The 13385-nt window shown below is 39.0% G+C and overlaps 1 protein-coding gene and 1 long non-coding RNA gene across 3 annotated transcripts in view; one reads left to right on the top strand and one right to left on the bottom strand.

Annotated features, from left to right (window-relative positions):
- LOC117958772 overlaps window positions 1-10513 on the bottom strand; it is an 11701-nt gene extending 1188 nt beyond the window's left edge. The window contains exons 1-2 of the long non-coding RNA XR_004659782.1: window positions 10228-10513; window positions 2573-2574 (exon numbers count right to left, since the gene is read on the bottom strand). This is a non-coding gene — a long non-coding RNA (uncharacterized LOC117958772). The remainder of the gene's footprint in view (window positions 1-2572; window positions 2575-10227) is intronic.
- Window positions 5542-13385, top strand: part of LOC117958767 (germ cell-specific gene 1-like protein) — a 10424-nt gene continuing 2580 nt past the window's right edge. Inside the window, exons 1-3 of one of the 2 annotated variants that reach the window (XM_034895392.1) lie at window positions 5542-6207; window positions 7665-7712; window positions 9299-9451. In XM_034895392.1, the coding sequence (XP_034751283.1) occupies window positions 5880-6207; window positions 7665-7712; window positions 9299-9451 (529 nt within the window). In that variant the 5' untranslated portion in view covers window positions 5542-5879. The remainder of the gene's footprint in view (window positions 6208-7664; window positions 7713-9298; window positions 9452-13385) is intronic. The other variant, XM_034895393.1, reaches the window with a different exon arrangement.

The raw sequence follows: 13385 nt of genomic DNA, 5'->3' as shown, positions 1-13385 counted from the left end.
CCCCCCCCCCCCCCCAGCAGTTATATATTATGTAAAAAATATTTACTGTACAACAGGCTTACTTCTTCATTAAGTGGAACGCTGGACTTATTTGTCCTGTGTTTACATTTTTATTACATGGGAGCTAATGTTCAGGATAATCTCTTTGTGTTCAGGGGAATTACTTGGTTAGATGCTGGCTATACGACTCAAAGTACTGCTCTCAAGTTTAAAGAATAACGTACCTGACAATGAATCAACATTTATGGATGCAAATACTTATCTTGAAAAAAGCGCAAAAAAATACTTTTTGAACACAAACAGATATGCAATGAGAAAAAAGAATAGCATTTATTTTCTGTCTTAATCAACTTCGGGGGACAAAGGGACTCCAGTATTAAATAGATTCACACTATACATTTTATGCCTCACAGCAGTTTATTTATATTGTAGAACACAAAACCAATTCCCGTTCACTCCCACTTAATAGTTTTGTGGTGGTCTTAGTGGGATATCGTTTAACAAGGCCTTAAAGGGGCAGTTTACCCCAAATTCTTTCCTCACGGGCTACCTGGCTGTATTGCTATTTATTAGTTTTTCTCAGTCACTTTGGTGCGTTTTTCACATCATCCCTAACATGTGCAAAATAATCATTTCTCAGAACAATTTGTACAAACAGCAATATAATTCAATTACATTTTATTTATATACCACCAAATCACAACAACAGTAACCTCTCAGCTACTTCATAAAAGAGCAGGTCTAGACTGTACTCTGTGATGTTATTTACAGAAACCCAACAATTCCCCTAAAGAGTCAGCACTAGGCAACAGAGACAAGGAAAAACTTCCTTTTAAGAGGCAGAAACCTCAAGCAGAACCATGGCTCAGGGTGGGCGGTCATCTGCCTCGACCTGTTTGGGGTGAGAGAAAGAGACAGAAAGAGACAGAGAAGGGACAGAGAGAAAGTGAATGAGACATGGAGAATTGTAGCAGAGGGTATCAAGCAGGAACATGGAGGCAGCAGGTGACTCCAACCACAGATCCAGAGCCAGAAACACCTGCAGGAATCCATAGGAGGAGAGAGAAGAGGGGCAAGAGAGCACAAGACTACGGGAAAAGGAATAAGTTGAGTTAGTAACATGCATTAATGGGATGAGGTTGCATACAGATGGAGAGAAGGAGGAGGAAAGAGGTGCTCAGTGCATCATGGGAAGTCCCCCAGCGATCTAGGCCTATAGCAGCATAACTAAGGGATAACTAACACTTTTCTGAGCCAGCCCTAACTATAAGCTTTGTCAAAGAGGAAATTCTTAAGCCTACTCTTAAATGTGGAGACGGTGTCTGCCTCCTGAACCTAAACTGGAACCTGGTTCCACAGGATACAGCCTGATAGCTGAACGCTCTGACTCCCGTTCTACTTTTAGAGACTCTAGGAACCACAAGAAACCCTGCACTCTGGGAGTGCAGTGCTCTGGTGGGGTAGTAAGGTACTATGAGCTCATTAAGATAAGATTGTGCCTGATCATGAAGAGATTTGTAGGTGAATTATCTTCTGGATTTACAGGAAGCCAATGCCAAAACAGAAGAGATGTGATCCCTTTTCCTGGTTTTCCTGGTAATCCAGCCTAGAAGTAACAAATGCATGGACTAGTTGTTCTGCATCACTTTTAGACAGGATATTCCTGATTTTTGCAATATTTTGTAGGTGAAAAAGGCGATCCTTGAAATTTGCTTAATGTGAGAATTAAAGGACATGTCCTGATCAAAGATAAGTCCAAGATTCCTCACAGTGGTGCTGGAGGCCAGGGTGATGCCATCCAGAGTAACTACCTCTTTGGATAATGCGTCAAGGATGTGCTTTGGCCCCAGAACAATAACTTCAGTTTTATCTGAGTTTAACATTCGAAAATTACAGGTCATCCAGGTTTTAATATCCTGAATGCACATTTGAAGTTTAGCTAACTGAAACTAGTTTAATCCGGCTTGATAATAAATATAATTGAGTATCATCTGAATAAAAATGAAAGTTTATGGCGTGTTTCCTGATAATATTGCCTAAAGGAAGCATATTTAAAGTGAACAGGATTGGACCAAGCACAGATCCTAGTGGAACTCCATGACTAACTTTGGCAGGCATGAAGGATTCACCATTAACATGTACAAACTGAGATCGATCTGATAAATAAGACTTAAACCAGCTTAGAGCAGTTCCTTTAATGCCAATTAAATGTTCCAGTCTCTGTAATAAGAAATGATGGTCAATTTAATTACAGCTACTTTAAAGTACTGTGTTACATAACCTGTTAATAAAGACAGATTGGTTGTGTCTAGTAGAAAAGTGTTGAATAAGGGTAAAACATAGGGAACTAAGGGTGAAAAACATACAATAAATATGTTTCTAAAACTAGTCAGTCACTAAAGATTCTTAGTGCACTCAAAAGTAAATATCCATGCAAATGATCATGTCAGTGTCATCAGAATGATAAGTCATTGAGTCATTGTTCACGAACTATGTCGTCAAAATGTTTAGGCATGTTGTCAGTGTATCTGTACTTTGACAGTTTGACAGTTACTGTATTGAAAATGCACACGGCTGAACTTCTATGGCATGTATCATGTATAAAGAGTCTCTAAAAAGTTGAGTAGATGCTGGTATTGTATGGCCCTATAAGGGGGATATGGGTTGGGACACCATGCTCTGAAATAGCAACACACATGGTAATGTTTCCTCCCAATTGTCCTGGCAAATTAACAGTAGTTCTGTGACCGATGATATTCCGACCCCGCCTTCTGCATTTGGTCAGGTTGAAGCCAGCCTCATCCACGTATATAAAGTTGAGAGAGGGTTAACTTGATTCCAACTCCATTATACGCTTTATCCCAGAACACACAGTTGAATTTGTTCTGTTAAGGAAGAGTGACATAAAATGTACATATATTGCATATTCCTTCCACAGCAATGGAAGTGTGTACAGTTTATGCTTACTAAACAATGTATCACCTTAAAATGTTGCTGTAAAGTAGTAACATTCTGTAGATATATGTTTGACCTGTACATACTGATACTGTAGCTCCTTAACTCTGTCCCCATTCCTTTGGAATGGTACACGATACAGCTGTTTCATGCTCATCTGGTTTCTATGCAGCCCCCTGTCGATGGTTTAAGATAATAACCGTATGGATGTTTTCAAAGACATCGTTGTCTTCTGTATTGGTCCTTTGTATTTCCCTAAATCTAATGGCATTGTTTGCATGGACCATGGTGCATATTTCCTCCTCCTGTCGAGGTGTGAAAAGGCGTCCTCTGCCACCGGTTTGAGGTAATCTTGCAGTCCTATGTGGGGATAAATGCAGTGATGCATTGCACAATTTCACATAGACAAAAACTACGCAAACCCACATTTTACTGTAAAATATGCAGGTGTGTATCTGTATATTTCAGTATGCTGGGAAATACAAGTGGACTACTGTAATATGAAGTATTATAGGAAGTATACAGTATACTGCTTAAATACAGTAACAGTGCACTGTACATTGGTGGACACACTGTACGTGTTCTCTCTTCAAAACTGTTGAGGACACGGTTGATCTCCCAATATTCTGCTGCAGCCTTTGATGATGACATAGTCTACAATAGTGGCTCTTATGTCATCAGATCAGCACCTATGTCCTCTTCTGCCTCTTCCTCTGTTTTGCCTTCCACCAGGCATCCTTGCTCCTCTTCTTCTTCCTCCTCTTAGCTGTTGACCCTGTTTGTTTCCTGGCCCTTCCATTATTGGAATATTGCAACTGTGTGTTGTGGTCTGTCTACATACTGTATGCCAACTGATTGTTCATGAGATGCACCTTTGAGCAATTTAAACAACTGGTTGATCATTGGTTGAACTAACACTTTACATTCCTTCACAAGTGAAGGTCAATTTCACCTGCACAATTCATCAATTCATGTTTTTGTACAAAAAATATACAACAGAAATGTGTAAAACTATGCTTGACAGTTTTTTACAAATAGTTCAACAGTTTTTCATGTAATGGCTTATATAAGGAACTAATGCCTAGATGGGGTTAAGACCATTCAACAGAGAACCATCTACTATATTTTGATCAACATGACAAAATGTGGTAAAAAAACTGACACTTGTACATTATCAATTTCAATATGTACATAAGCAATTGCAATTTGTTCAAAGGAATAAGAAATTGCTTTAAGGATGTGCACAAGTGACTAGATGATTTGGAATTTGTACAAGTAGTATCAAGAATTGCACTTTTGATCTAAGAAATGCACCAAAGCGACTGAGAAAAACTGGAATCTAGATTGTTTGGGTGTAAACGGTGTTGGAGATATCAGCATTAGAGCTGTTTGCCTTCTCTCAAATATAATGGAACTAGATGGCACTCGCCTTGTGGTGCTCAAAGAGCCCCAAAAATACAACAGAAGCAATGTCTCTTACCAGAAATCATGATCTGGTCACTTGAGATAATCCACAGCCCTGGTTGTGAGCAGTTTCATGTAGGAACTATTTTCTTTCTACCTAACTACACCTGCCAACCTTCTGCTAGCAGAATGTCTTCAGGCATGGAAATGACTGTTGGTCAAGGCCAACACTTTGGTTCAGACTGAAATATCTTGAGCAACAGTTGGAGGGATGGCCATTACCTTTTGTCCACACAGCCATTTCCTAACATGTAACTCAACTTTTAAATTGATCCAGTACTGGTCAGAACTACAACCATAGGTGCAACACATTCCCATCAGCCTCAGCTGTTCTTTGTGTTCAGCGCTAATTAAAGAATATCTGCATGATCACACGAGGAACTAAAATGGTGAACGTGGTAAATATTATACATGCTTCACCACAGCATGTTAGCATTGTCATTATGAGCATAATAGCATGCTGATGTTTAGCGGAGGACTCTTGTCTTGTTTCTTGTTAATCTTCAACCTGTCCAAATTATCTTGCCATTTATCTTCTTAATGCCTCTTAGTGTCATCAGATTATTTACTTGCTCGTCCATTTGCCCTATTTTTGAATCTCAGACCAAACCTTCTAATATCAGCAAGACTTTTGCATCTTACCTCTGCATTTCCGTTTTTAAAATGACTTTAATTTGCGTGCAGTAAATTACAGCTCAAAATAAAGGTCACACGTTTGTTAGAGAGAGTCCGAGCCACAGAATCTCATGACATGTTTACATAGTGTGATGGAAAATCATCCAGGGGAAAAGACAAAAGTGGCAGAGTAAAGGCAGCAGATGTTTTCTCCCTTTGTCACCTCCTTCACATACGTAACATAAGTAATTTGTCTTCATTTTGTGAGGCGTATCCCACATCAGCAGGCTGTTCGACATGAAGAGATTTGTCCTGCATGCACACACATTATGGATGGATTTTCATTTGAGACTGTACACATTATGTCACAGATCAGTAGATCAGCAGGCACCGGCTGCAGTTGCTTGGAGACAGGCTTTGACATAAAACGCAGAAAAATCAGGGAAATGGAAACTTGAATTGTAAGCCCATAGTAATCTTTTTGATTAATATGCTGAAATCTGCTATAAAATCTGCAATGTAATTTGCCATTTGTAATGGATAATATTGCAGGAAAAGCTTTGAAGAAGGGGAGGAGCGAGGGTGGGGTTGGACGAGCAGCAAAGAGTTGAAATAAAGCAGAGAGAAGCAAAGACTGCCATGGGTTTCTATCATCCCTGGGGAAGTGGAAAGAAGGAATGGTTTCATCAAGGTGGCGCTGCATCATCAGAGCCGGCAGAGGGATGTACAGTACAGAATCCTCACCCAAGGAGCCCCAACAAGATTATGAAGATTTGATATATCCGCAGGGAGGCGAAACACGGTGGCTACATATCAAAAGCCAGGATTAGTTGCCTTTTCATTTCATGTCCTCAGGCCTGGCCTCGACCATGAGGCTAGAGCATGGGCGGCGGGCGGCTCTGGCGATCACCCTCAACTTTGTGGCGTTTGCTTTTGCCTTATCAGCGGTGACCACCAGCTACTGGTGTGAGGGGACCAGGAAGGTGCCCAAACCCTTCTGCACAGGCCCGCCGCTGAAGGTGAAGCAGTGGTTCTGCATCCGCTTCAACAGCTCCAACATTAACGACAGCCGGTTGGTCCAGTACATCTTTGAGAGCGGAGAGGAGAAGTTTCTTTTGAGGAAGTTCCACACTGGAATATTTTTCTCCTGTGAGCAGGCTGCCGATATGAACGGTAAGTGGGACAATGACCTTTCAAAAACAGGAAGTGATGGTGGAGGAGGTAATAATCTGACTCCTTTTATCAATCTACAGCTTCTTAATGCAAATGAGTTATTGCAGCTATTGCATTTATATTGTTGAATACACTGAACATGTTTTATTTACAGAAACATAACTTTACATGTATATCAATAGACAAGTGGAGACCTTCATACAGTATCTAATTTATGTCTGTACACCATAAAAATTCGCTGAGTACATATGTCCATATGCGTATGTGTGTGTATATATATATATATATATATATATATATATATATATATATATATATATATACATATATGTGTATTTTTTGCTGCTATATTTGTCTATATATGTGGTGAAACAATGATCTCTATCAACTTGATCTCTTCTATAATAATGTTTTTAGTGAAATGCAGAGAAAATCATCAAAGAATGTCCAATAATGAACAGTTTTCCTCTGACTTCCATCAGGTTTAATCACAATTAAAGTCAAAGCTAAACAACACGAAACAGAACGTGACATTTACTTAATAATTCAGATGCTTCAGAACAAGTTTACGTCCAGTCTGGATCTTTAGGCAGCAAGAGGTACTCAGATATTTATTTACAGTGAAGATTAAGTAGCATTACCACGGTGTAAGTAAAAGTCGGGCATTCACATTTTACTGAAATAAAAGCCCAAATGTATTAGCATGAAAATAGTGAAAAAGTGTCGGAGACAAAGTGACTTTTACCAATATGACCAGTATATTCTAGGCAGTTTCTCAGGCATGCAAACTGAAAAAGGCCAATCAATTCACATCTAGAGCTGGGGCAGACTTCAGGGTCTGAAATCATTGGAATAATGCAGCATATCTTCAGTTTTAAACTGGATTTTCCTTGAAAACCAGGTTTAATTTGTACAATAGACTATTAGGGATGCTTTTCATCTTTTTTACAAAAGTTAAAAAAGTAAGTGGTAATATTTTTAGAAAAAAAGTCAGAATATTTCCCATAAAAAAGTCAGAATGAAGTGGGTACTTTGAGAGAAAACTATCAAGATAAAATTGATTAGATTACGTGTATATGTTTAAACATTTCCTTACTATACCAGTACACGCAGTTATTATTTCTTCTTGTAAATGACTTGTTTGTATGTGTATAACTATTTCAGTTTGTCCTGTACATTTTAAATGAATGAATTATAATAAACTTGAGACACAACCAAGAGAGTCACTATATGTCTAAAGAAAAGCTTACATTTCAACATACTGGTAAATAAAAAAAACAACGTTGCCAATAAATGATTGATACATTAATAACCCCTATTATCTTAAGTTTATTACCAAATTAAATTGTTTCTTCAAAGGAACTTGATTAGGAATTGTTAGGAAATCACAGCTCTGTAAATACCTAAAGAGTTACAACAACATCTTACTGTAATTTTACCATATTTCTTTCTTGCAGGGTTTGACTGTCGAGACTTCTCAGAAATTGCACCAGAACATGAAAGAGGTAAAATGATGATAGTTTGACATCTGTAAACTATTGGATGTATTGTTTGAAAGTTTTTCTGAACATCTTTTAGTGAAAGAAAATTGTGCGATGCATTTCTGAAACATTATTCAGAAGAACGTGTTACAACACAAACATGGATACCTACATTTCAGTATTTACCTGGACTCCTACTGTAGTCCAAGAAACAAGACATCTCTAGTGTTAACTATTAACCAGTGTTACCTATTAACCAGTGTTAACTATTAACCAGTGTTACCTATTAACCAGTGTTAACTATTAACCAGTGTTACCTATTAACTAGTGTTAACTATTAACCAGTGTTAACCAGTGTTAACTATTAACCAGTGTTACCTATTAACCAGTGTTACCTATTAACCAGTGTTACCTTTTAACTAGTGTTACCTATTAACCAGTGTTAACTATTAACCAGTGTTACCTATTAACCAGTGTTAACTATTAACCAGTGTTAACCAGTGTTAACTATTAACCAGTGTTAACTATTAACCAGTGTTACCTATTAACCAGTGTTAACTATTAACCAGTGTTACCTTTTAACTAGTGTTACCTATTAACCAGTGTTAACTATTAACCAGTGTTACCTATTAACCAGTCTTAACTATTAACCAGTGTTAACTATTAACTAGTGTTACCTATTAACCAGTGTTAACTATTAACCAGTGTTACCTATTAACCAGTGTTACCTATTAACCAGTGTTAACTATTAACCAGTGTTACCTATTAACCAGTGTTAACTATTAACTAGTGTTACCTATTAACCAGTGTTAACTATTAACCAGTGTTACCTATTAACTAGTGTTACCTATTAACCAGTGTTAACTATTAACCAGTGTTAACTATTAACCAGTGTTACCTATTAACTAGTGTTACCTATTAACCAGTGTTAACTATTATACAGTGTTAACTATTAACCAGGGCCAAATGTAAGGAACAGGAATGCACAGACAGACAGACGGATAGATAGTTACAGACAGACAGACAAATATATAGATAGTTACAGACAGACAGACTAATATATAGATAGAGACAGACAGACAGACAGACAGACAGACAGACAGACAGACAGACAGACAGATAGATAGATAGATAGATAGATAGATAGATAGATATATAGATAGATAGATATACAGATAGAGACAGAAAGACAGACAGACAGACAGATAGATAGATGGATGAATAGATAGATAGATAGAGACAGATATACAGATAGATAGATAAAGACAGACAGACAGACAGACAGACAGACAGACAGACAGACAGACAGACAGACAGACAGACAGATAGATAGATGGATAGATGGATAGATGGATGGTTGGATGGATGGATGGATATAGATCCCTTCTTTACAAGCATGTTGTGATAAACCAGCATCAGCTGCTGCCCTGATTCTTTGAATCTGTCCCCTCCCAGCCGATCAGATTGACATGTACAGACCTAAAAGGAGCAGACCTGTTGTGCCCACATCGCTTCAGGCAACAGGAATTATGGCGACAGGGTATTATGAGGACAACACAACTCAATTCTGTCTCTCTCTCCCCCCCTCCCTCTGTTTCCTGTGTTCCCAGGGGTCTTGTGGTTGTGTATCGTGGCTGAGAGTCTGTACCTCACCCTGCTCTTTACAGGCGGGGCTCTGATGATCCTGGAGCAGTGCCCTTGCTTCAGTATCATGAACAAATTGAAGCTCAGTGCCTTTGCTGCCTTGTGCACCGCCCTGTCAGGTAACACTGCTGTTTTTCTTTTCTATCACTGTCATCAACAGAAGAGTTGTGACCTTAGGTGGGATGTTGGCGTGGGTGTTTCGACTGGCTTTGAGTGACAGCAGCTGATGCCAAGATAATGCTGCCATGTGGGTCTGACTGGAGTCGCATTTCAAAAAACACTGCTTAGAGGCAGAAATAAATCGCACTGGTTGTGGTGGTAACCAGGGCCGGCTCTAGGCTGTACTGAGACTTGAACCCCCCAACCTAACACCTATGGTCACTTTAAAAACATATCCAGTCCATTTAATCACTCTGATATACTGTACATTTTAGGTACACTATGTTGTATGTATTATACTGTACAGTTATATTTGATACATGAACTACAGGCAATTTAGGCAACTTTAAAGTTGCCCTGCCGCGCAAAACAGTTTTTGCATTTTTTGAAATATGTCAGGTCCATATGTGTTTGTGTTATGTTTTGAATGTGAAAGTGAACTGCTACCTCCTCTATCAGCTCTAGACACTGAAAAGAAATGAGAGGAGAAATCAGGCCGATTACAAAAGCTGGTCAGTCTGATGTCATGTTGCCTGAGCTCATTACTATTCATGAGGTCGCCCAGTTGCACGGCGTAAAGGATGCTGATAGGCAGGCTCTCATTGGCTAGCTGTAAGCCATTCACAGTTAAGCAGATTAGTTTGCCTATTTTTTCCACGAAAACATGTTACAGAGTGCATGGTAGAACTTCAGACCTTCATTATCACAAAGTAACGAAATACGTGTGGCAGGGCACCTTTAATTTCCCCTTCATTTATACATTCTGCGCTGTCCCTGCCAAATAAATGAAAACAAAATTTGTCCTTCGTCCATCCTGTTGTTTGGGAAAGGAGAAATCTACATTGGTATGATATGGTCCTCTATTGACTAACTGAGTCCTCACCGTGTCTGTAGGCCAGTCAGCAGGATCACTAGGTTCTCCCCTGTCACACTCATAGATGTCAGAACTTGTTGTGGAGGATAGGGTGTCTACAGGCTGTAGTGTAGAAGCAAGGCCGGTTGGGTCTGTTGTTCCTCAACCTGAAGGCGGGATAAAAGATCTTTTAATACAGATACATGATGGCAACAGGCAATACACTGACAGATTTTCTCTCTTGTGCATATTTAAAATTTTATAAATTTATAATTTTTTTGACAAGATCAGTGATGTTTAATGGAGCGAACGATTATTAAAACATTTGAAATTAGCATTAGGTGTAAATAAATCATTGTTTTGTAAGAAAAGTAAAAGTAAATTAACATGAAGATCATTAAATAGACTTACCTGCTGCTGGCTCTGTGTCCCCAGTTTGTGTTTCACTAGTTGCTGTGCTAGGTGTGCTAGGTGTGATCCTACATGTCCCTTCACCCACAGCCATTTTCAAGCACAGACTACAACCAAAATCGGTGGAGTTCTGTGTGTTTATCCCTAGTGATATTGCTTGGAGAAATGGCAACACATGAGAACGTGCTCCCAAGTATTGGTCATCTGTCAAACATTCTTGAATAACTTTTGATCAGGCTTTTTACCAAGCAAGCTTACCAGGAATAGAATAGAATGTTATTTTAGCTAGTGCTATCGGAGTATGCAGTGATAGCAACCTTCTACCACCAATGAAACGTCAACCGTTAACAGTCACGCAAAAAAACAAAACACAATACATACCTCTAAAGGCTACTGTGGTGACACCATGTCCATTTGTTTTAATGAGAGTTTTATTTTTTGTTTTATGGCTAGTTAGCTTAGCGTAGTTAATGGAATCCTATGCTGCCGGTTAGCATGTTGTGAGTAAAAATGAGCCAACAAAAAAACTAAAACCTAATTACTTCTTGTGGCCTGCAGGTTCACAACGAGGTAACCAAAACTACAAATAGCAATGCAGATTATTTAAGTCTAGACAATTTCCTATACATATATTTATTTGTGACTATATTGGGTGGCTACATGGGCGCAGAGATCCCGCAGCACCTTAACCCCCCCCCAACTTCAACTTCCGTCAACATACCCGGCGTGAAAAGCTGGCTATTTTGCCTACAGTAGACAGTGAATGGAGATGAACATGGCGGATTCTGCGAGCGACGAAGAGGATGACTTCTCAAACAGTCAAGATACAGAGGAATACCTCTACGAACCAGAGTTTTCAGAAGAGGAGGTGGTGTGTTCCTTTAATCTATTGTTAAGAGAAAGATGTATGCTTAAGGGCACCACTAGAGGGTGGCCCCCACCAATTTGTCGCCCCTAGCAATCGCCGACCCTGGTGGTAACTCCAGTGAGCATCAGTTAGCTTTTTGGTCTACTAGATGCTGAATGTCCAAAGGGTGATCTTCTACAATAGCCACACTCGGGTCCCAGAAGGTCCCGTAGACGAGCTTTAGGAAGAAGACACTCTTACTTCAGTTAACCAGACGTACGTTTGCCCAGTCTTTTCTCTTGTAAAAACCAAAGTGTGTTGCTTGTCCAAGTTTGAGTGTTGCCCATTGTGACAGCATGAGACCCCCTAACCTTGTCCCAAAGAAAAAACTGAATAACAAAATATGAGAAAATGTAACTTTTAGACCGAGCATGTTGGCAATTGAAGAAATATTTTCATTTATCCATTTAGCTTAGCCAAGTTAATATTGTTACATTGATTAATCACAAAAGTGTTTAATAATAAATAATAATTCACTGAAAATAAAAAAAATATTCCGCTGGCACTCTCAAGCCGTCGTACATTACCATAAAATAATCTGATGAAACAAACTGGGATGTCCTTTAGCTTCACCCACTGAGCGCAGTCACTGATATTAATTTTGCAGTTCTGCGTATGAAATGTCTTCCTGAGTTTGACACTGAGCGCTGACCGCTGCAACCCCCCAACTAAATCCAGCCAGGCTGCACCAATCAAAGAGGGGAAACCACAGTGGGACAGCCTGTCAAATTATGTCAGCTTCAATTGGATACATAAGTACATAGTTTTATAGATTCATGCCATGAATCTGGATTAATCCATGTGGTTCCCTGTTTTTTTTAAGACAATGTGTGTATTCCATAAAGCTTCAGTTCAATGTTATTTGTGCAGAATACATATATATATATATATATATATTAATGCAACTGTAAAATGCTGCGTCCATCCAACAAGAATCAACTCTGTGGGGTAGTTTCATACAGTCTATGGGTATGTTCCATAAAATAAATATTTACTAAATGTTACAAAAAGATAAGAAAAAACTGTCTTTGTTGAAATAGGTTATAGGCTACTTTATTCTAAGAAATCGGTTCACCTTGTTTTTCACACATTATAGTGAAGTTGTAGGCATTTACATTTGAGGAAGACATATTTGATATTACTGATCAAGAAGTCTCTGCGCACCTAAAGATGTGACAGGTGTGTCGGAGGAACAATCTTTGCACACTATATTAACACAATGCATACAATATTTATAAATTTGTATATAGAAGCTGCCTAAATTATCCAATCAGAGTACCCCAGTAATTAGTTAAACTTGTGAAGCTCACCTAATTAGATACATTGCCATCCAGATTAGTAAATAAAAACATCATACTAAAGCTTAGAAAACTTTTATTACAACTATTTACTATGTTGCCATTTATGTCTGTTGTGCACTGATGGATGCACAGGAGCAATAACAGTTATTGGCATTAATAAGCACATTGCAGTGTTTGATAAACCATGTCTTACTTTATTTATTACTGTTTATATTTGCTTTTTAATATTTTGCTGTAAATGAGGAAGAAAAGGAGCAGGGCAGCAGGTCAGGCGTTGAGCAGCAGCAGCTAACACACAGCGGCTAACTGCGACCGCTCACTTCCTCCGAGGATTTGTTGGTTTGTGGACTAATCGGATTGGAGCCGGGGCAGCGGTTTTGGGCTCTGCCAAGACCTGCCCAGAGGAGCTCCCCCCCCCCCCC

This window comes from Etheostoma cragini, chromosome 15 (assembly GCF_013103735.1).
Source record: "Etheostoma cragini isolate CJK2018 chromosome 15, CSU_Ecrag_1.0, whole genome shotgun sequence".
In the NCBI taxonomy this organism is placed as follows: domain Eukaryota; kingdom Metazoa; phylum Chordata; class Actinopteri; order Perciformes; family Percidae; genus Etheostoma; species Etheostoma cragini.
This window is presented reverse-complemented; position numbering and strand designations above follow the sequence as displayed.